Raw genomic sequence first — 21,424 nt, 5'->3', positions numbered from 1 at the left:
AAATTTAGGGGTTCTGGTCTAGACAGGATGGTCGGTTGCATGTAAAGCAAGTGGGATGCTCTGCGCAGCAGCTTCCAGAAACTTTATTTAAAATACATATTTTAAAAAAAAAGGGTTTAATCTGATTTTTAGGTCAGAGCACTTGGGCAGTAATATATAATCTTGCCCACTTTTTTCATTTTGGTGAAGCTGTTCAAAGGTTTGGCTGCTTTGACAGTGTGGTGTCCCTGTTTTCAGCAGCTGGATCTTCGTACTCCTTTAAATCAATAATGGGAGCCCATTTCCATATTGTCAGATAGTCACTGCCCACACTCAAACTGGGACTGTCTTTGTAAGTGCCTTTCCCACCTTGTTATTTCTTGCTTTATCGTAAACCCTCCCAATGGCCAGTGCATGTGGTGGCAATTCTTTGTGTGCCAGGCACTGAAGTAAATGTTGGTCTGTCAAAACGTGCTTTTTGAATGTGCTTTGCCCAAGAGAAGTAGGTGTCAACAGCTCCTATTTCAGTTCTTGTTAGAGTTTTTGTATTGACTGTTTTGCCATCTGCCACTGCTGTCCCTCGCATAGCACAGGCTGATTCTGCTCTCCAGGCCTGTTCGGAGGTAGAAAAGGTAGCACATTTCAACTGCTGAGTCAATGGAACAGTGACACACAGCAGCATTGCTCTGCTGTGTGGTCCAGAGAGCATTTCAAATAGAATAAATCTTGCAATCCTGTTAAAACCATGCCAAAACGCTTTTCAGACTGTGTAAGTATCAATAGCAGAGTGACACGAGTTTCTTGCAGACTGTCATCTCTAACTTTAGCCACCTTGGGCAGGAGGAACTGTGAGGGGTTTCTAAGCCAAAATCTGTGAGGCTCTTTCTCTGCTTAGTGGGGAAAGGAACTGATGGTCAGATCTCCAAATAATGTTTAATATGGTCCCTGTTTAAGCCCTTGATCCAGGAACAGAAAGTCCATATTCCCAGGTCTTTTAGAAGAGTCAGTCTTACAGGATAAGGTTGCCAAGTCTTCCAAGGCTTTAATTATCACGCTGTAATTCCATCTGTGACCTTAATAAAGATGATGTCGTGAGTGGTGATCTGCTTTCATCCTCCTTTTGCATACCATGGGCTGATACACGAATGTTTGCATTTTTGGCGTTCTTGATTTTTAGGTTTTTCTCTTAAAACAAGAAGAGAGACTCCATGAAAGTCAAAAGAAGCACAGTCAGTCATCAGTGCAGTCAGGGTAGAATTTGCACAGCTGCCAGAATGAGGTTCAGATATTTTACTGGGTGACACAAAATAAATGTTTAATTCATAGTGTGTAACACTTTAAATAAATATCACTTGGCCACCCTCTAATGAGGATATGCTTGACCATTGACACCTCGTATTCTGGCTGTAGTTTCTCTCACAAGTTTTTATGGCAGACTGTACGTGTTTTAGAAAAAACAACATTCAAAATACAATTCATTCAATCTTGTCTAAAATGAGTCTTCAGTTCTGTAACGTCATGTTTGAAACCCTGCTTTTAAATTGCTGCTTGCAGACAGCCTTCAGGATTCAAACTGATCTTAAAACTGAATTTTATGGAGCAATAAACTGCAATATCGTATACTAGGTGATGGCAACATACAGCTACTGCCTACTTTTGACTAGGGACCTAAAAATTTCTTCTCCATTTTGCCTTCTTGAGAGACATTTGCTTATTCCCTGCATCCCATGCCGTGCTGGACCCACCTACATGCTGGTTTTCTAGAGGTTTAGCCTGTGCTTGAGGAGGGAAGCAGTTAGTTTTTGAGCCTGGCTGCACAAAGGAATCAGAAGTTTGGTTAGTGAGTATTCTTTCTCACTGCTTTTTGTTGCATAACCAGAACTGTTTCTTGGACAAACCAGCCAGAGAGTGAAGAGGAAGGGAAAATCTCTGGGAATAATGGAGTGGTTGCTGGAGGGCTCCCCCTGCTCCTGGTTATAACAGGTGGGAGGGCAGAGGGAGTAGAAGGAAAACATAACCACAGCTGTTATACATACAGATTTCCTAGGTAAACAGGGATTTGTGGAGAACAGATCTTACCCACTGCAGTGAGTTATTTGTTGTAGGTGTAGTGAGTCCCTTCTGCTCTCTCCACAGCTGCTGTTTCTCACCAGGCTTTTGTCCTTTTCCTAAGAGTCGAGCATCTCTGATTTGGGGCAGCCTTAGTTCTTAAGGTATTATCATGTTAGCACTGGGCTGTTCCTTCTGGGCAAGTAGGAAGTTAGGGTTAAATGATGGCAGCTGAGGGGGAGGCTGCTCTTGACCACCGCCGAGAGCTCGGTGGGGCTGTGGGCTCTGGCAGCTTCTCAAATCAGCTCCCCCTGGTTTATGTCAGCAGGGAGACCCAGATGGTGCTGATAAACCTTTGGCTATTTCAGTTTTGCTGAGGAGGGCTTGGCAGGAGATCACACACCTCTCCTAGAATCTTCTCGGAGTGCCTTAGCGAAGGGGCTGCAGCTCTTCCATGTCGTTCTTGGATGGAAAGCGCTGCCCGCTCTCCTGAGGAAAGCTGCTCCAGAAGCTCACTAGCACCACTCCCCCATCTTCAGGCAAGGCTCTCCCTGCTGCTTGTGTCGCTGCCAGGACTCAAACATCAGGGAAACCAGAATGTTTGCACTGTGAGCTAATCTACTCTTTAAAGATGTTAGATAATGTAATAAAATAGCTCAGTGGTGCATTGCAATTACCTTTCACATTTCGTCATGCTTTGAAAATTTTTGTCTTGTGAAACTAGGACTGTATTTTTAGTACAGTGCGATCAAAAATGTCTGGCCAAGAACCTGATATAGTACCTAGGAAAATGGAAATATTCCTTTAAATGTCTTCCAGAGCTGTGGTTTCTGCTGAGTCTTAAATTCCATTTGTTATGTCCTGATTACATACTTTGGTCCGGGTGATACATGGCTTGGTTTTATAATTCCATATATATGGACAGTTTGATCTCTTCCTTGTATTTTTAATAACAGAAAGCACAACGTAGACTTTTATTTCAGCATGATGTAAGCATAATTATTTAGTGGGCAAGAGAATCAAGATTACATTCTTTTGTTTGCCACTGAGGCTTACAGATTTATTATTGTTTTGTTTTTTCTTCATGGTTATGGCCAAAAGATTCATGCTATTAAACCCCAAACCATTATGTCAGGGTAATGGTTTCTGTAACTTGGAAGTGAAGAAAGAAACCGAATCTAGAGTTGGCTAAGTCACCACTGGGTTTGGAGTGGATTTAACATTTGGATTTGATATCATTCAGTAGTGATGTGAATTAGTGCATCTCTTACAAACCTGCATCATGATTCACGCAGTTCACTCCTCCTGGCATTTTGCAGCATTCAGGGCACAAATTATTAGCAGTGGTCTCAACTCCTCTCATGAACTACAACCTTTTGCTGTCATCTGCTCTTTTCCAGTCTTTGGTGTATCTCTTTTACTATAAGGAAATTTCGAGGCTGGCATTTATTACGCTTCTTCCTATCTGCACGGTGTCTGTGCAGAACTGCTCAGCTCCTGCTGCTGCCTTGAGCGAGCCATCAGCTCTTGTCACCACACACTTCTTGTGGCCATGAGCCATCTGATCCCTGTCTAGTTGCTCTCCTATGGAACACAAAGCAAACCCAGAGCACAGAAGATAAATGTCCTTTCAAGACAGTTCCAGTCGCAGTACCAGCGTGAGTTGTCTGAGGGATGAAGATGAGAAGGATGTTGTGGGTTTTTTGATGTTGTGGGGTTGTTTTACTTTCCCTTTGCTTTAGCCCTTTGACAAAGCAGAGAGGCTGACATTTCATGTGTTGGGTGGTTTCTCTCCCATTCAGAGTGGACAGGAGGGCTATGCTGCAGGAGAAATCCAACATGCAAGGAGCCCAGGAAGCTGGACTTCCAGGGAGAGGAAGGTTTTCTTCCACTGAATTCTTGACTTATTGCAAGTAACATTGTACATCTGCTAAGATGATATTGTTACTCTGCTAGTGGGTCACAGAACCTGGACGCTCATCCTTGCTGCCAGGGGACAATGCTTGCTGTAGTGGGAAGGCATCGTCAGGCAGGCGCTGACTCTGCCAGGTCCTCAGGTTCTGGCCACGTCACTTCAGTCCCAGCCATAAATCCTCTTTCTTAGAAATCTTCCAAGTGTGAAATCCCAGTCCTCAAGAACAGGCAGTACTTGGGTTGGAAATCAGCACAAAGCAGTGAGCAGTACAACATGTTGTGTAAATCACATGTGTTTGTGTCCTCGCCCCTTCTGAAGGGAGGCGAAGAAGTGTCATTGGGAGTTGATGGATTTAGTGGGGTTTGTATGTGATTTCTTTTAATGTGCTTCAGATTAGTCACGGTGCTTTATTTCCTAGGCTTTGTTAAGCTTGTGGTCTGACCATATTGTGATAGTCACTCCTCACAGTTTGCTCAATACTAGTTTTAATATCCGGATATAGATTTCTTCAATATCCTGCAATGCATTTTTTGGTGCTTTTCTGAATAATGCTAATACTGAACAGTCTGTGATGCACCAGGCCCCTGAGCTACATTTTTAAGGTTAGCATAATGCTTTCCATCTCTCATTTTTGCGCAACACAGACTCCTGTTACGTGTTGAGGTTTTTTTAGGACATAAAGTAGCCAAAAGGAGGTTCTTGCTTAAGAAGCACTATGAGACAGCACAACAGTGCTGCAAACTTTCCTCTTCTGGTCTGATCTGTCCTTGTGCCTTCTCCCTTCTACTCTCCCTCTGTCTTTGCTCCTCTCCTTTTTTATCTGTGGGAAATATCCAACGATGCACTGTTTCCATGGAAAACAATTGCTCAGGAGATCATCTCCGTATTCTTCTGGCTTAAAGATCTGTAGAAACAAATGCCATTCCAGAGGGGAAAACAAAAGTTCTCTTTTGACAGTTTGCTGAATAAAAAGGTGGCACACTGAACAGATTTGTCGCCTCTGTTCCTGTGGCACTACTGAATTAGCTGTTAAAATTTATGTGAAAGGAGAAAACAACTATTTTGAAAGTCAAGAGGTCAAACTTCTCTCAGAGACAGAGATTTGTTAGTTGCTGGTGTGTATTGAAGCACTTCTGGACCAGGTGTAGATTTGCTCTCTCCAAACAGAAGAAAGAGCCTTTGAACATATTATCATTGCCTTAAAAATAAAAAAGAAAACTCTCGCCTCAGGCATTTGACAGGAGGCCAGACCTCAGAGGACAGCTGAAGAGAGAGAGACAGGTTTCTAACATCTGTTTTGGGTGGGTGGATTATATTTGACTTTGGCATTCACATCAAGACGAGGCAAAGGCAGGGCTTGATGAAGAACATGGTCGCACAGCCTACATGACATTCCCTGGCTCTGGGATGGGAAAACCCCAAATGGGGATGGGCAAAACGGCCATGAAACGAGGGTGAGAATCCTGGGGTACGTGCAAAGCTCTTTCTGTAGGCTTTAGAGAAAAGTACTGCTGGATTGGGCATCACAAATCGGGTTGTGGCTATCAAAGACATCCCTGACAGATGTCCTTGAGCAAAGTGAGAGCTGTCCTCCTACCCAGAGCTCTGGGGGTGCCTCTGGGCCCTGCCAGGTGAGCTGTGTTGAACAGTGCTGCTATTTTAAGACTCAAATAGTGTGTCAGTGCCCACTTTGCCTTCTGGCACGAGGTGCAGCCCCCAGGGCTGAGTCAGCAGTGGATCCCTGTGCCACCAGCTGATCCTGTTCCCAAACACTTGCTCTCGATAGAGGTTTCCAAGCCTGCTGTTGGCTGGGAGTTGGGAGCACCTATTTGTTCATCGGGTGCACGTCAGAGCCCGGATTAGCTCAGCACAAAACCGCACTGAACTCGGGAACAACCTGCAGTTCAGATGATACAAGTATATCTCAGAAGAGTGCTGAGGAAAGGGCAGCAGAAAGTAGTCCTGTGTGTCCCTCTGAAAGCCCCATTGAAGGGCTCTGGCTCCCTCGTGGCCGTGCCTTTGTGGGACAGCAGAAGAACACAGTCCCCATCCATGCACCCTGCCCTCCCAGGCCTGCCTGCCTCTGAACCGCGGCGATTTATAACACCCTGAGGACACCAGGGCCCATTTCAATGCAGCTTTAAGCTGTCAGGCTGTAAATTGTCCTGGTTCAGGATCTACTTCAAAGCAGCCCAGGCTTCCTGCAGCAAGGAGAAGGCTTTTTGGCTAACCCAGCACAAGTCATTTGCTATTCATGAGCCAAATCCCTGAAATGTCCTGGATCAGCAGCTAAAAATGGGTCATAAGAAGACAAGGCATTGCTGTCTGCTGAAGGAAGCTGCAAACTCCACTGGCCTTCTCCATCTGTTGGCTGAAGCTCCTTCTACATTCTCAGCAATGGCTTTTCCTCCCTCCCTGCCTTTCTCTGTTGAGCAAGCACACATGAGGTTTCCTGAAGCAGTGGGACCTTGACCCAACAGGCAAACCCACCCAGATGATCTCCTGTTGCCCCTGTCTCCCAGATGAGTGGAAAAATGTCAGTGGAGTATGGGGAAGTCACTAATGAAAATGATAAATTCCTCCAAGCTGCCTGGTTTCCAAATCTGGAAAGGCTGCAGTGGCCAAGGGAGAGGGAAAGGAAACACCAGCTGGGTGCAAGCTGAGGTTTGTAGGCTGCAGGCTGGCAGCTGGCGGGATGAAGGGACCAAGCCATGGTGGCTGCAGGCAATGGGCGCAAGTTTTGGAGGCAGGTCTGCTCTCCCAAAACTGCACCTGTGGCAGCTTGGTTGCAGCCAGCAGAAGAAAGTGTCCTCCAGATTGGAAGCAAAGAAAACCCTAGAAAGGGACCCAAAAACTCTTTGTATGTGTGGCTAATATTCAAAAGAGAGTTCACTTGTGTTGTGTGAGTAGCAAATCCTTCCCCAAGCTGGGGAGTATTTGAGACAGTGTTTCTTTTCCTTTCCATTTCTTACGCATTTACATTCAGCATAATTGCATTTATCAGCATCCACATCTCCTGTTTTAATTTAGAGCATTACAAAAGGAGCAGTTGAATATTCTTTTTGTCAGAGCTGGATGATGGATGGTGAACATCAGCGAGGCTTAAACACCCACGTGGAGGTGAACCCCTGGCTCTGACAGACCGTGTGTAATGCAAGAGGCACTTGGTTACAGAGCTCTGCAGAGTAACGCTGCTTGTTCCTTGTCCAGGCTGTGCCAGACAGCAAACTTCCAGAAAACCTCAGACCATATACAGTTAGCCAGCAACACTATGTGAAATTTTTAACCATATTTGAACGAACGGGCTAACTTGGACACGGCGAGGAGGGAAATGCCAGTCTGCCTGACAGCTCGTTTTAATAATGAGAAAGTTGTTCCACTAACAGGAAGACAATAAAACTGTGGCTGCCTAGAAAGATGTTGCCTTTCTTCTACTTCTGAGCATATGTGAAACTGCAGAGGAACGGGTTGGTCCCAGATCTGTGCATGTGCAGCAGTGCTTTTCCCTTCTTTCACACCTTTTCCCTTCTTTCACCATTCTTCTTTGTGTTGGATCTGCACCCACCCTGCCAACCCTATCCAAATGAGTAATTAGTAAATCACTGCTTTCCTCTAAAAAGTGACTTATTTTAGATATATGATCCCTTGTGCTTCAGCAAAGCAAGCAATAAAAATAGGTAATCTTTGTAGTTAGAGCTATTAATTCACAATTTATGGCGCTTTTGGGTTACAGGGCATGAAAGGCAAATTCTTGAGAGATTTATCAGCCGCCTGAATGGGCAGACCTCGTCTGCTGATCCCCTATTGATCAAAGAGCTGTATTTTTTATAACCAAGCTACTTGTACTGCACTTACTTTAGATGGCAGAGACCCTGTCATGGAATGGTTTTGGCAGTGCCGTGTCTACGCTGGATGATGTACATATGTTTTCCAGTGATGAGACAAAGGGCAGATTTTGTTTTTAAATTCAGAACAGAAGAGCAGGAAGGCTTTAAGTCGTGCGTGGTAATGGTAGTAATGGTACAAGCACTAGAGAAACTCTTGTGCAATCATCATGTCACTGTGGAAATTCTGTCTGCAGCAGCAGCGTTACCGCACAGTGCTCGTTACCATCACAACCTTCTAAAGCTCTGCTATCCGCGGGCCAGGGCTCAGCTGTGGATCCTCGTGGGCTGACTGAAATATGTGGCTTCTCCACATAAAACAAGGGTTTGTGACTTTATTTCCCTCCCATCCTCTGAGCAATTGCTAAACAATTCTTTGGGAAAAAAAAAAAGTGCACACGTTTCATACAGACACTTGAGAACAATGCTGTGCAGCTTTGGTGAGCCCTGGAAGCCGTCACCCTGTGCTGCTCCCCGTGTGAAACAACATGGTGATTGAGTCCAGGCCCTTGTAGTCAGTCTTAAAACCAGCTCCAGAAAGGGTGGCTCTGGCTGAAAAAACAGATTGGAGATGAAGAACTGCTCTGAGCTCTCAGGCGGGTGAAAGAGGAGTGAAACCCTCTGCCTGCGTCACAAACGTTGTGTCTGTACTGGGCACCGGTTCTGTGGGGGTCTGTAAGGAACTCCATAGCTTGTTTTCTACCAACAGGAGTAAAAGGAGATGTTCTTTTAAATCCAGGTTAATTTGAGTGAGTTCTTGCTTCATTGCTGGATGCCATGGAGGGATTTACTGAGATGAGCTCACTTGGTTGAACACCAGGGTCATGGGTTTTTTCGCAGTATGGGCCATTCACTTAAGAGTTGGACTCAGTGATCCCTCTGGGTCCCTTCCAACTCAGAATATTCTGTGATTTCTGTGATGGTGATTACTGCTGACAGCAGACCTGAGCAGGAAACCCAGCACTGCCTCGTGCTGCCAGCTCCCGCCCCACTTGGAGCAGACCAGGCTTCAGCAGCGGCCAACCACGGATATCTCAGCATGACCCTGGAAAAAGCAGCTAGAGAGCACCATGTTGGAGCACTCACAGAAATCTAAGCCTGGAAGAGAGATGGCTGTGCCATGCAGTTAATGCAGTGATTCATCATCATCTTTTCCTTTGTGCTGTTGCAAACCAGGCGACACCGGTGAAACGCAAGCGGAGCTGCGTTGATCCAGCGGGACCAAGTGGAGAGGATGAGCCCTCTCAGAGTGTTACTTGAATTCTGGCTGGTTCTGTGTTTTGGATAACCCCAGCAGCATGAAGTGGTGTGCAGCTGCTACCTCCTAGGGACAGGCCATCAGCAATTTGGAAGGGGCTAAGGTTTCAAGAATGCCTCCATAACAATATCTCTTCTTCCAGTTGCTCTCCTGGCAGAGGCAGAACACAGCAGCACCCATGGAGTGGCTGTTTTGGCACCTGGGAGGAGGGTTCACCAGCAGAGGAGTTAGAAATGTTACATATTTCCAGTTTTCTGTCAGTTTTCATCAGCTGATACTGATGTGGCTGGCAGAGAGGTGCTTTTACCATCACTTGTTAGGAAAGCATAACGCAGATGGATTTATAAATGCAGTTACGGAAGATGATGTCTCACTTCAAGGCTGTTCTCGCACTGCAGGTCTGATGGGCTGCAGCTTTAACACAGGCAGTTGGCCTTGTCTTGGGGATTTAATTCAGCATTCCCAGCTCCCTTCTTGCCCCTTTCCAAAAGGTGTATGTGTTCCTGACACAAATCTTCTCAAGGGATCAGAAACAGCAAGCATAGTCTGTTGCTATGAAAAAGGGGCCGTGGCCCTCCTCATCCAAAATGGTTCTGCTTAAGCTGGAAGTGATGAATGTCTTGCAAATGAACTGTTTTTTAAAATACACCCCACCTTTTTACATGCAGGGAAGAACTGCAACAGTCACTATTGTGAGGCTGAATCTTTGCATAATTAAATTCACAGTAATCTCCTGTGAAGGCTCAAGAGAGATGCAGAGCTTTGTGCTGATGTGACTGCCTCAGCCCTGTCCTTTAGTGCTGTTACTGTGACATTGTCTCCGTGTAGGGCTCCGTCTGCCTACTCAGGGGTGGAGGTTCCTGAAACATTCTGCAGCAACAGAAAGCTGTGCTGGTGGGCACATGTGGGCAAGACTGACAGGGAGGGATCCTGCAGACAGACCCACTGGAGCCAATGCTTCCCCCAGGCTTCTTGCAGAATCTGGTGTTGGCACAGATCTGGAGACCTGGGGTGGTGTGTGATGCAGGATCACTGCTGTCCCCATCCAGTCTGGCAGAGAGGCTGCACTGCTCCAGCTTGGATTTCTGATGTTGGACTGATGCTGAGATGGGTGGCTGCCTGGGCTGCAGCTGAAATTTCTCCAAGCAGAGGGTTTCTTCACCCTCCTGTAAGAAGCAGCTTTTGGTAGCCTTGCCAAGTGGACCAAAAAGGCTCATCATCCATCATGGCTTGCAACTCCTACAAAACCACTGGATGTAGAAAGTAGCTCCCAAATAGGAATCTTTGAATTCCATGAACAAAAGTATTTCTAAATGATTACATTACTGCTTCTTGAAAACACATGGTGGAAAATCACACAGCAGTCCAGAAGAGGTCTTCTCTTCTGTAGTCTGGGTTCAGAGGAAACTGCATCCCTCTAATTCTGTTTTTAGCATCCAAAAATTATTGGCCAGGGTTTCAGAAGCTTTCTGCTCATCATCTCCAAGAAACTCCTCTCCAAGGGTCATGTGCTGCTCCTCTGGAATCTTAACACTTCACATGAGAAAGAGCAGATACAGACTTCCAAGGATGCGGGCTCTGTCTTTCACGGGCCTGTTGAAATTCATAATGAAAAACAAGTTTTCTTGTGCTCTGCCTGCACTGTGGAGTAAAAGTGTGGAGCTGACAACAAGGAAAAGAAATCCTGAGACACAGTAGACTTGGTGTGCAAGTAATTTGGCATCATCCCTCAGTGTGGCCTTTAAATGAGCAATCAGCAGCGAGTCACTGTATCCCTGGTTTTGTTTGGATCTGGGACAGAGGCTGGAGAGGGAGAGCTGAATCATTTGCCCCACGGGTCAGAGCCTTACCATGAGCAAGGGCGAGCCTTGTAAAGAGCAGCAATTTGCACCAGGACTTGTAGTTTGGAAATTATGCTAGAAGCAACTTTTGATTACACTTTCTCAGGCAATCCCAGTGACAATTAGTCATTTGCACCTACGATGTTCTGCTTCTTTAATAGCTGTAGCATAGAACATTTGTTAATGTTTAGTGGTATTTTTTTTGTTTTTGTTTCTGTCGAATCAGAACCCTTTGGATGAAAACCTTGCGATCACATCCAGCTCTCCTAAGGTTTGCACAGTTAAATCTAAATATCCTAAACTGGCACGTTCTGTTTTATCTGGTTTCTATATCCTTATTTAGACCAGGAGGATGAAGCTCAGCTTAATGCAGGGCCAGGAGGAGGGAAGTTCTCCGCTTCCTAGCTGGAGGATCTCAGTTCCCAAGTGCCTTGGACTGCTCCCACATGTAGGTTTTGGGTAATGAGATCGTCAAGCTCAGGGTCAGAGGTGAGGTACACGATGCCAGTTTTGAAGACCCATTCATTTTTGTAGGTTTTCTTCTTTCCTTTGCCAAGCTGGAAATACTTTAAAGGCTACTTGGTTTGAGAAACTGTAAATGAATAAGTTATTTTTAAGCTCTTCTACTTGCTTAAACAAGAAAGGATTGGGAGAAAAACAGTTGTTTAATTAAAAGCTACTTGGTATGTTTCACAAAAGCTTGAACTCCAGCAGTAACTCTCCTAATTCACAGATTCCTTGGGAATTCAATGACCTTGAGTTTGCTGTGCTTGAGACTTGCCTTAGTACTTGGCTTCCTTTCTGGAATACTTTTGGAGAGGAGAGCGGTGCAGAAGGCAGTGCGAGGCTCTCAAGTGAGACCAGCACTGTTTCACTTAGGATCATATAAGAAGAGGCATTTGTGTTGTACAAAATAAACTTCTTGCTTCAGAGCATGCCTGGACTTACTGCACCCAGAGGTCACAGCTGGATCTGCCTCTGCTTCCCCACCAGTCTGCCATGGAAATTTTGAGTACTGGCTGCTCAGGATGATTTTCTTGCCTCTATGAAACAAAGCAAACGTGAACCAGCAGTACATGATGAAATTTGTGTGAGAAGTAACTTGTCTGAAGAATCACATCATTTAATCATGCTCCAGAGCTCAGGGCTTCGCTTGTCAGCTGAGAGGGAAGTCTGATCTCCCAGTGCCGAGTGGTGTTTCCTGCATCCTTTCCTGTAGTGGCAACTGGGGAGGTTAAAGCCGTGAACGAGTGGCCAAGTTCACTGGAAATGAGTGTTTATCCATTACTTCCCTGTGTTTGTTTCCACCATAATAACTCTGTCTGAAGGAGTGGCTTCAGTCATGTCAGTGTTTAGCTGTGGGATATAAAGCATCAGGATTTAAACAGAAAGAAACCTGAATACAGAGTTGTATCTGGGAGGCCCCTGCAGTCTTTCCCTCTAGTGGAGGGAAGTCAGCAGTAAACAAAGCTCCACTGCTCCTTTCCCTTGGCAAAATTCTTCATCAGGTGAGCTATACTGGTGATGTAAAAAACAGACAACTGGGTATCTGTTGTGGTTAATCAGTGCAAAGTGGCAAAATTGTGCTAGTGCAGCTACAATTATTTAGTGCAGCTCCTTGGGATGTGGGTGCAGAAAGTCTTTCATTTCACTTCAACCAGCCAACAGGAGCTACCCTCTTCCTTGCACCAGCTCTGGCACATCTCTGGAAGGAGGAGCGAGGAGGAGATGGACATGAGCATCCTGTCTGGATTTGGCTGCAGAGCTGAGGGGCAGGGTTGGGGCTGTCCCAGCACCTGAGTTGCTCCCACAGGAGAACAGCTCCACACTGGGACCCACATCCTCATCTCCTCCTGATGGCAGTGCTCAGAGCTAGGTGACATTAACCATCATTTGGGCTTTTAATTAGCTGGGCTTTGTATTTAAAGCCCATCTTGGGCATTTTGAAACCTGCCATGCAGCATGTCTTATCCATGATTGCTTTTCATGAGACTTGCAGTGCTGCATTTTCTGGGCTCTGGTAGCACAATCTGGAGCTGTGAGAGAAAGCCCTTGGGGGCTAATCCGTGGCTACGGGCCAGCTTCTGCATAAACTGGTCTTATTTTTAAAGTCCATTTTCTCCAGTACACTTTTTTTTGGCCTGCAAAAGACTTCTTCATTTAAAACGAAGAACATAACACTCTCTCCTTTCAGTTGGTCTTTTGGACATGAGCCAGCAGTGCCCACAACAGCTGTACCACAGTTTAAACATTCAGTCTCTAATGGTTTGGGGAACATTAGGGTTTTTAAGGCTTCAACAGGTCTAGAGTAAATAGTGGTCAATAAAGAGTAGCTCTTCTTTGTATCCCTACGCTCTCAGTGCTCTGCACTAGAATAAAGCATGCTTAGAATATAATCATTGCAAAATTAATATCCATGAAAGGTTCTTTTTTAAAAAAAAAGAATCATAGAGAAACCTGTTTCACTAGAAGAAGAGTTCGCAAGAGTTCAGTTCTCGAGACTCTGGTAATGGGCATGGGGAAGTTTGCACGTAATGTCTGTGGGAGATGTGCATGTCCTGGGCTTGTGTCGCTCCCCATGTGTGTGTTTAGTGACTGTGAGGAGCAAAAAAATCACAGTATTCCTTTCTCTATGGCCTTCTTCCCCCCACCTATTGATGATGTACACAAGAGTTACTTATGATTTTGTGTCTTCCTTATGGCTTTCTGATATCGCATGGAGTCGAAAGCCAGCGTGTGCTAATTGATAATATTTAGTATAGTGTTTTGGACCCAAATATGGTAAGAAATTAATGTTAGCAGTGATTTGTGATAGTTGGGTATTGCCCTTATTAGTGATTGAACCCAGTGCTGGGGACCCTTAACGATTTGAGCAGATGAATGTTGGTGGAGCTGTCAAACAGCATGGAGGGAACTGCTCAGTTCCTTCAAGTTTGTAGATGTGGGTGAGCAAACGCAATCGATGTGGGGCTGCTTTCTAGGGGAAAGCTCTTGGGCCTTGCAGCCCTTCTTTGGCACTGGGTCAAGTGTCTGCCAGCACCTTGGCCCAGGAAGGGTTAAATTGCTCCATTGGCCACTGGCCACTTGGACTTCGTGTACAGCACTTGGTGTAGTTGTGAAAAAATAGTTTGTAACTCCTTGTACTCTCTGTAGGGAATTAATTAACCCTTTCCAGTACCCTTCTTTGTGTTTGCTGCTGGTGTGAGGTATACCTTGGCACCCAGAGAGGGATCAGAGCTGCAGGATCCTGGCACACCCCGTGCCTGCTGCAGCCTGCTGAATGCAAGGGGACAAGGGGGACGCTGGAGTAGGAGAGGGGGAGACTTCATAGGAAAAACATTGAACGTGCCAGCCTTGCAAGGCATTCTTCTGAAAAATAGGATTATATAAAAGCCTGGCTACTGTGGTGCTTCTCATTAGCTGCACTGCAGGGTTGGCTGGAGTGCAGGGCTCGGGCAGTTGTCACCTTTTTGGCTGGAGCAAGGTGGCTGTTAATAGATGTTGCAGTTGTAAATTGCTTTGTGTTGAAGCCCCAGTAAAGTCTTGCTGAGATATGTTTTATATTCAGTTCAGTTTTTGAAGCAAGCTAGTTTTGGGAAGGGGCAAGAAGGACTATTAGAAGTCTACCCTAAGAGGTTGCTCTGGAGTGGCAAGCCAGAGCTTTAAAATATTGCTTCTTAATTTTAATTTGTGCCATTTGCTAGGGGTTCCTATCTTTACTTCCATTGGGAAGTTTCATAACATTTTCCTACCCATCAGTATTCTATTAAAACTTTGTTGTGTAATCTGAAAGCCTTTCTACTTCTCATGGTTTCCTCTTCAGAATGCCCTAGGTAGCAATTTTAGAGTAAATGCATTCAGGCTGCATGGTCTTGATTTTGTTCTTATAAATTCAAAACAAGACTTGAAATTAAATCCTATTGTCAGGTTTCCTTTAAATAGCAGTAGCCTAATGATGTGATTTAAGAATTTTTATCTAATGTCACAGTACTCCTGGAAAAGCCTCTGCCTGGAGTTGTAGTTAAAATGTCAGTGAAATTGGTTATCATATGCATTTAATACTTCTAGTTCTACATATACATAGTGTTAGAGGATAGATCAGTGTTGTCAGTAAAATAAGTGGGTCCTGCAGTGTTGGACTGATCCTGTTCTTCCCGTGTGAGTTCTCCACTGTAATAGACTGTGCTCACAGGACTGACCCTAAATGGGTGTGATTTGAGGTCTCCTAGAGCCCTTCACAGCAACAGCGAGGTTCAAAGTGACCAAAAAAATAAAGTGTTATTAGTAGAGGAAACAATACAGGGATACAAATGAAGAACAGTCTTTTGGGTGACTGGAAAAAATGTGTTTCTTGGGAAAGCTTGAGGTTCATTCAGTTTGGATAACTCTGCTGGACGTGGGATTAGACCAGCTAACCTCTGCCCGTAGCGCTCTTTTAAATCTTGCATGACTTCTAAAGGGATATTATACATCTCGACAGGCAGCTCATCTGAGGCCTGCCAAGGGGCCATGGCCAAGATGTTCTCCTTTGGCTGCGTTGCTGCACGGATCCATCCATCCTCTGGCCTGGATTGCTCCCAGACAGCGTGCGCGCAGCAGGGATCACTTGGGGAGAGCGGGAAGAAGGTGAACTTGAAGGAGAGGGGGCGGGGGACTGATGGTGACCCACGAAATAAATGTCCTTCCTTTCTCAGTCCAGCTGAAATTCCTCCCTCCCTCCTTTGCAGTGATTTACACTTGCTCAGATTAAAATCCATGCTCCCAGTAGGCTCAGCTTGCTCCGTGCTGTCGGCAGCGATACGCCGAATGTCAGGTTTCAGCATGCACACAGTCAGCTCGTTAAGATAGCAGCAATTAAATCCAGGTGTAAGTTTATCCCTAAGATTCAGTGTCTGTCCACAATAATGGGAAAAATGCAACCGAAGGCCTAATAAAACAGGACTTGTGCTGGCTCTGAGCAGCTGGTAAAGGGAAGGTTTCTGTGCTGGTGATTTTCCTTTTAGTGCTCTGTTTAATTGCCATCACATTTGAGACATTCTCCCTGGTTCTTTTTTGGGTTTGGCTCTTTGCTGATCTGTACAGCCCCTTTTACACAAGCTTTATTGACTGTGTTACCTGTGGCAGATTCCACTGCCAGTAACAGGGATTGGGTCCCATATTGAATGAAGGTGCTGTGTCCGCTTTGGCAGGTTGATGACGTTTGTGCTGTGACACAGAATCTGCCCATGGTCTTTCTAAATTTCCATTATCTAAGCTGGTATATACCTTTGGCCCCAAGGTTTTTTATCAGTTTATTTTCCATATTATCTTTCTGGTTCGTCTTTCACGCTATCAGCTACTGCCTGAGCTACTGAGGACTGTAAAGCTGGTTTGTCTGCTTTCCTGAGACTTGTGAATCTAATCTCAGCTCACTATCTTCTTGTTTGGAAATAGCAGATGCCATGTTAAAGATGTTTTTTTTCTGGTGTACACATGCATCTTGTATTACCTGACTTCTGGAACTCTAGGAATCTCAGATGCACTTTACTGTCCATTGACATTTTAAAATGACAGCTTTGCATTGCAGCACTTGAGGTAACATATTTGGCATCTTGGCCAAAACATTCAGCAACTTGCATTTTTAATACCTAAACCTGGATTTTTAAAGCCTAAATGGCATTTGAGTATAATGGAAAAGGTGTTGTCAGATTTGCTTAGTATGTACATGGCATCCCTTTTTATTGTTCTTTATTATTAATATTAAAACAATGGGAAACAGATGAATAATAAGAGTTTTGTAGTGAACACTTCACGGTGTTATTTTCCTGGTGATGGTGTGTTGTTGTGAAGAAATGAGCTTACAATCGACTTACTGCTGAATTGTTTGGCTGCCGGTGATATCTCTAGAATGGGCTGTAGTAATCCCAAATCCATGATAGATGTTTCTTTCACCAGTTTACAATGAATAATCCTCTTAATTTCCTTGAATAGCAGCTGGTATTGCTACAACCTGTGTCTAAACCCAAGAACAGCTTATTCAGAAAGCCTTCTGTGAGCAAGGGGGAATTCTCTCCCAGCGGGGTTGCGTGGGCAAACTTTCACAGGGTCAGCACTGCTGAGACTCTGACTTCTCCTCCCTCTCTCTCTCTCTCTCTCTTCTAGATGCAGCAGCTGTTCTACGAGAATTACGAGAAGAACAAAAAAGGCTACATCCGAGACCTGAGGAACAGCAAAATACACCGAGCCATAACACTACACCCCAACAAGAACCCCCCATACCAGTACAGGCTGCACAGCTACATGCTGAGCCGCAAGATCGCGGAGCTGCGCCACCGCACCGTGCAGCTGCACCGTGAGATTGTGCTCATGAGCAAGTACAGCAACACCGAAATCCACAAGGAGGACCTGCAGCTGGGGATGCCGCCCTCCTTCATGCGGTTCCAGCCTCGCCACCGCGAAGAGATACTGGAGTGGGAGTTTCTTACAGGAAAATATTTGTATTCGGGCGCTGACGGGCAGCCGCCTCGGAGAGGAATGGATTCGTCCCAGCGCGAAGCGTTGGATGACATCGTTATGCAGGTCATGGAAATGATCAACGCCAACGCCAAGACCCGGGGGAGGATCATCGATTTCAAGGAAATACAGTATGGATACCGCAGGGTGAACCCCATGTACGGAGCAGAGTACGTGCTGGACCTGCTGCTTCTCTACAAGAAGCACAAGGGGAAGAAGATGACGGTCCCTGTGCGAAGGCACGCGTACCTGCAGCAGACCTTCAGCAAGATCCAGTTCATGGAGCATGAAGAAATGGATGCCAAAGAGCTGGCCAGCAAAATCAACCAGGATTCTGGGTCCTTGTCCTTCCTCTCCAACTCGCTGAAGATGTTTGTCCCCTTCCAACTCAGCAAGTCCAAAGCAGAAAGGAAGGAGCTCAAAGACAAGAAAATCAACATCCTGATCCCTCTCTCTGGACGTTTTGACATGTTTGCAAGGTTCATGGGGAATTTTGAAAAGACGTGCCTCATTCCAAACCAGAACGTCAAGCTGGTTGTCCTGCTTTTCAATTCCAACTCCAACCCTGACAAAGCAAAGCAAATCGAGCTGATGAGAGATTACCACTCCAAATACCCCAAGGCGGACATGCAGGTTCTGCCGGTGTCGGGGGAGTTCTCAAGGGCACTGGCTCTGGAAGTTGGATCTTCTCAGTTCCAGAATGAGTCTTTACTTTTCTTCTGTGATGTTGATTTAGTGTTTACCACAGAATTCCTCCAGCGGTGTAGAGCCAATACAGTTTTGGGTCAGCAAGTATATTTTCCCATCATTTTTAGCCAGTATGATCCAAAGATTGTTTATAGTGGAAAGGTTCCTAGTGACAATCATTTTGCCTTCACTCAGAAAACAGGTTTCTGGAGGAACTATGGCTTTGGTATCACCTGTATTTACAAAGGTGACCTTCTTCGAGCAGGTGGCTTTGATGTCTCCATCCAAGGTTGGGGCCTTGAAGATGTAGATCTATTTAACAAAGTCATTCAAGCTGGCTTAAAAACTTTCCGAAGCCAAGAAATTGGAGTAGTCCATGTGCATCACCCTGTTTTTTGTGACCCTAATCTTGATCCAAAACAATATAAAATGTGCTTGGGGTCCAAAGCTTCAACTTATGGGTCCACACAACAGCTGGCTGAAATATGGTTTGAAAAAAACGACCCAAATTTTGGGAAAAGCAGCAATACTAATGGCTCAGTGAGGACAGCCTAATGTCCAGCTATGCTGGAAAAGACTTTTTTTTTAATTATCTAATTTATTTTTGGGAAAATGTTTTTTGATAATTCACTTTTAAAAGACCACACAGGATATATTTTAGAAATCATCGTTGTTTTCTTACAAAGCGCTCGTTTTGAGAAGAACAAGGCCCTTGGGTTTTTTTGTTGTTGTGTTTTTCGTTTGGAACAAAACTGTGATCAGTATTTGCCTTCAAACAAAAAAAAAAGAAAAAAAGAATTGTTTAAGAGTTATCTGACCGATCAGTGGAAATCTGACTTGAATTAGAATTTCCTTATGAACAAAAGATTGTTTCCTACCGTTTCCAGTGCCGTCTTCATGGCTGGGATTCTGTAAATTGGGACCTGAGCGTGCAAAGCCAAGTGACAAAACGCTGTGTCTAAATGTTTTTGGTGTGACTGCTACCGTGCAAAGATTCTGCTCCTTTGGTTCAGGATTAGCCATTAATTTTTAAATTGCATTAGAAAATCAGAGTCGCTGTGGTGATGAGAAGGGTGGTAATTGCAGGAGGTTGTTTTTTTTTTTTCCCTAATAGCTGATTATTTCAGTTGAAAAATACACTTCCACTTATTATGGGCAGGTGAGGGAAGGAAGTAAGCACAACCTACGATCTGATTAGTCCTTGTAGAAATTGCTGTGTTTGATATTTGGTCCATATATGGACGGAATGTTTGGGGAATCCGTGGTGGGTTCTGTGTATTGTCCTCAGCCGCCATCCGAGGGCTGAGTGATGTGACCAGGAAATGCTGAAGCCTGATGAGCGAGGGGAAGAGGCTGGGAAATGGGAATCCCTCGAAGCCAAACGACAGCACACAGTGAACAATCCAAGTTTCCTGAGGAGAACTTGGAAAACTCCTCTGCACCGAGTGTCCTGCGCCCGATCGCATCGATTTTGTTCAGTTGGTTATGTGATGTTGATGGGAACAATTATTTCATTTGATTACTAGTTTTGTTTTGGGATTATTTTTTTTCTGTATCTGTTAGACCGTTAATTTATTTAATATCCACTGTTTTAGGTTCTTGTCCTTTCCTTGAATATCTGTTAGTCATTTTAATATTTTATATATATATATATGTGTGTGTAAATATATATATATATATTAGGAATGTATTGCATCTTCTCACTGATAAGGTAGTGTACATCATACTTACAGTAAATGATCTCCAAAGATTACTTTCTAAAATATTTTTTCATGCATCTTTTTTTCCTCCCCCCAAATTTCTTTAACATTTTTGGAATGGCTTCAGTGAGTTTAGGAAATTTTTTGGTATTCCAAGAGGAACTGAGGAGGCTGAATACAAGGAAAGTGTGATCCCTATGAGTTAACACCTAGCAGGGTAAGAAAATACACAAAATAAAGTGCCTTAAAGCCAGATAGGGAACCCTGTACACTGAGACAGTGAATGGACATTGTCATTGAAGCAGATGATCTCTTGGGACCTGTGTACCTGTAAATATCCTGCTCAGCAGAAATAAAAAATAAAAACCAGCGAACAATATATTTTTCTATCGTATCCTCCAGCCCCATTTCATCTCATTGCCCTCAGTTCCACTTTGCCTACTCTTTGGGAAGTGGAGACGAGTGAAGGAATTGAGAAAACCCGAAGCTTAGGTGGTTGTTGCCATGTTTGAAGGGATCTTACAGAGCAATTGCTATTCCAGTAGGAGAAATAACCATTGTTTACACGTGTATGGAGTATGAACTGCAACTAGCATAGAGTCTGTGTCCTACCATGTTCATCATTTTCTGGTGACAGTCCCAAGGATGTAGGTACTTGGATGGATTCAGTGCATGGAAAATTTTTCTTTCCCTTCTCTTTTTTTTTTTCCTTTTCTTTTCTTTTTTTTTTTTTTTTTTTAAGACTTGCTTCTAAGATGCAATAAAGATTTTTTATTTGCAATCAGAGCTGCTCACGTCGTCAGTCCATATCGTTCCACCCAGTGCAGGCACAGAGGTAACACACTTTGGGAAGTAAGCCTAGGTAAAAGGATCTCCCTCTTCCAAAGGGTTTTGACCTCTGTGTTGTGTTTTGGCCTGGGATGAGCTCAGTGCTTCTACCTTGGCTCTGAGGGAAGGGAGAACAGACCCATTTCTGGGGTCTGTTCAGCTGTGCCATTGCCTGGTTTGGACATTTCTTCATGAAAACGTTGGAAGTACTTCTGCTGCCTGAAAATACCCATAAGTATACATTTCAGATGCATACAGTGACAAGGCTGAATGGTGCCCTAATGTTTTGTGTATTCAAAACACAGTAAAATAATTACTAAGTGGGTTGAGCACTTATTTTTTAATAGCTCTAGGAGTTGTTAAGTATTGGTGTGAGGACAAAATAAAGTCCCAAAGCAAGACTCTTAGGGATTGCAGAGGTGTTTCTTCACACAAGCAACTTGTATTTGTGGTACAGAAAAGAGCTTGAAGAGTTTGAACCCCAAAGAACAGCATCAAAATGGGCAAAAAAACCCCCTGTACTGTATTTATTAACGTTTATCATTATGTAGGACTTTTTTTAGCCCATAACAGCTGGTAAAAGCAGAATGTATGTAACTGGAAAAAGCCATTTAGTGAACAGCACCCATCTGGTATTTGAGTTTTTTTCTGAGTTGCCACAGTTCTAATTCTGTTAGCAAATCCCTATTAAAAGTGAGTTTTGGACCAAGCTTGCAGGCAGCTCTTGAGGCCCTGCATTGCAATTGATCACATATTTTATGGACTCTCAGCTTAAAAGTAATTCATTTTAA

At 44.4% G+C, this 21,424-nt stretch overlaps 1 protein-coding gene across 1 annotated transcript in view; it reads left to right on the top strand.

Moving 5' to 3' along the window:
• Window positions 1-20,589, top strand: part of CHSY1 (chondroitin sulfate synthase 1) — a 75,742-nt gene extending 55,153 nt beyond the window's left edge. Inside the window, exon 3 of the mRNA XM_069025743.1 lies at window positions 17,068-20,589. Within this exon, the coding sequence (XP_068881844.1) occupies window positions 17,068-18,660 (1,593 nt within the window). The 3' untranslated portion in view covers window positions 18,661-20,589. The remainder of the gene's footprint in view (window positions 1-17,067) is intronic.
• Window positions 20,590-21,424: the final 835 nt, after the last annotated feature.

Source organism: Aphelocoma coerulescens, chromosome 10, assembly GCF_041296385.1.
Source record: "Aphelocoma coerulescens isolate FSJ_1873_10779 chromosome 10, UR_Acoe_1.0, whole genome shotgun sequence".
Lineage (NCBI taxonomy): Eukaryota > Metazoa > Chordata > Aves > Passeriformes > Corvidae > Aphelocoma > Aphelocoma coerulescens.
The sequence above is the reverse complement of the archived record's forward strand: the minus strand, read 5'-3'. Positions and strand labels throughout refer to the sequence as shown.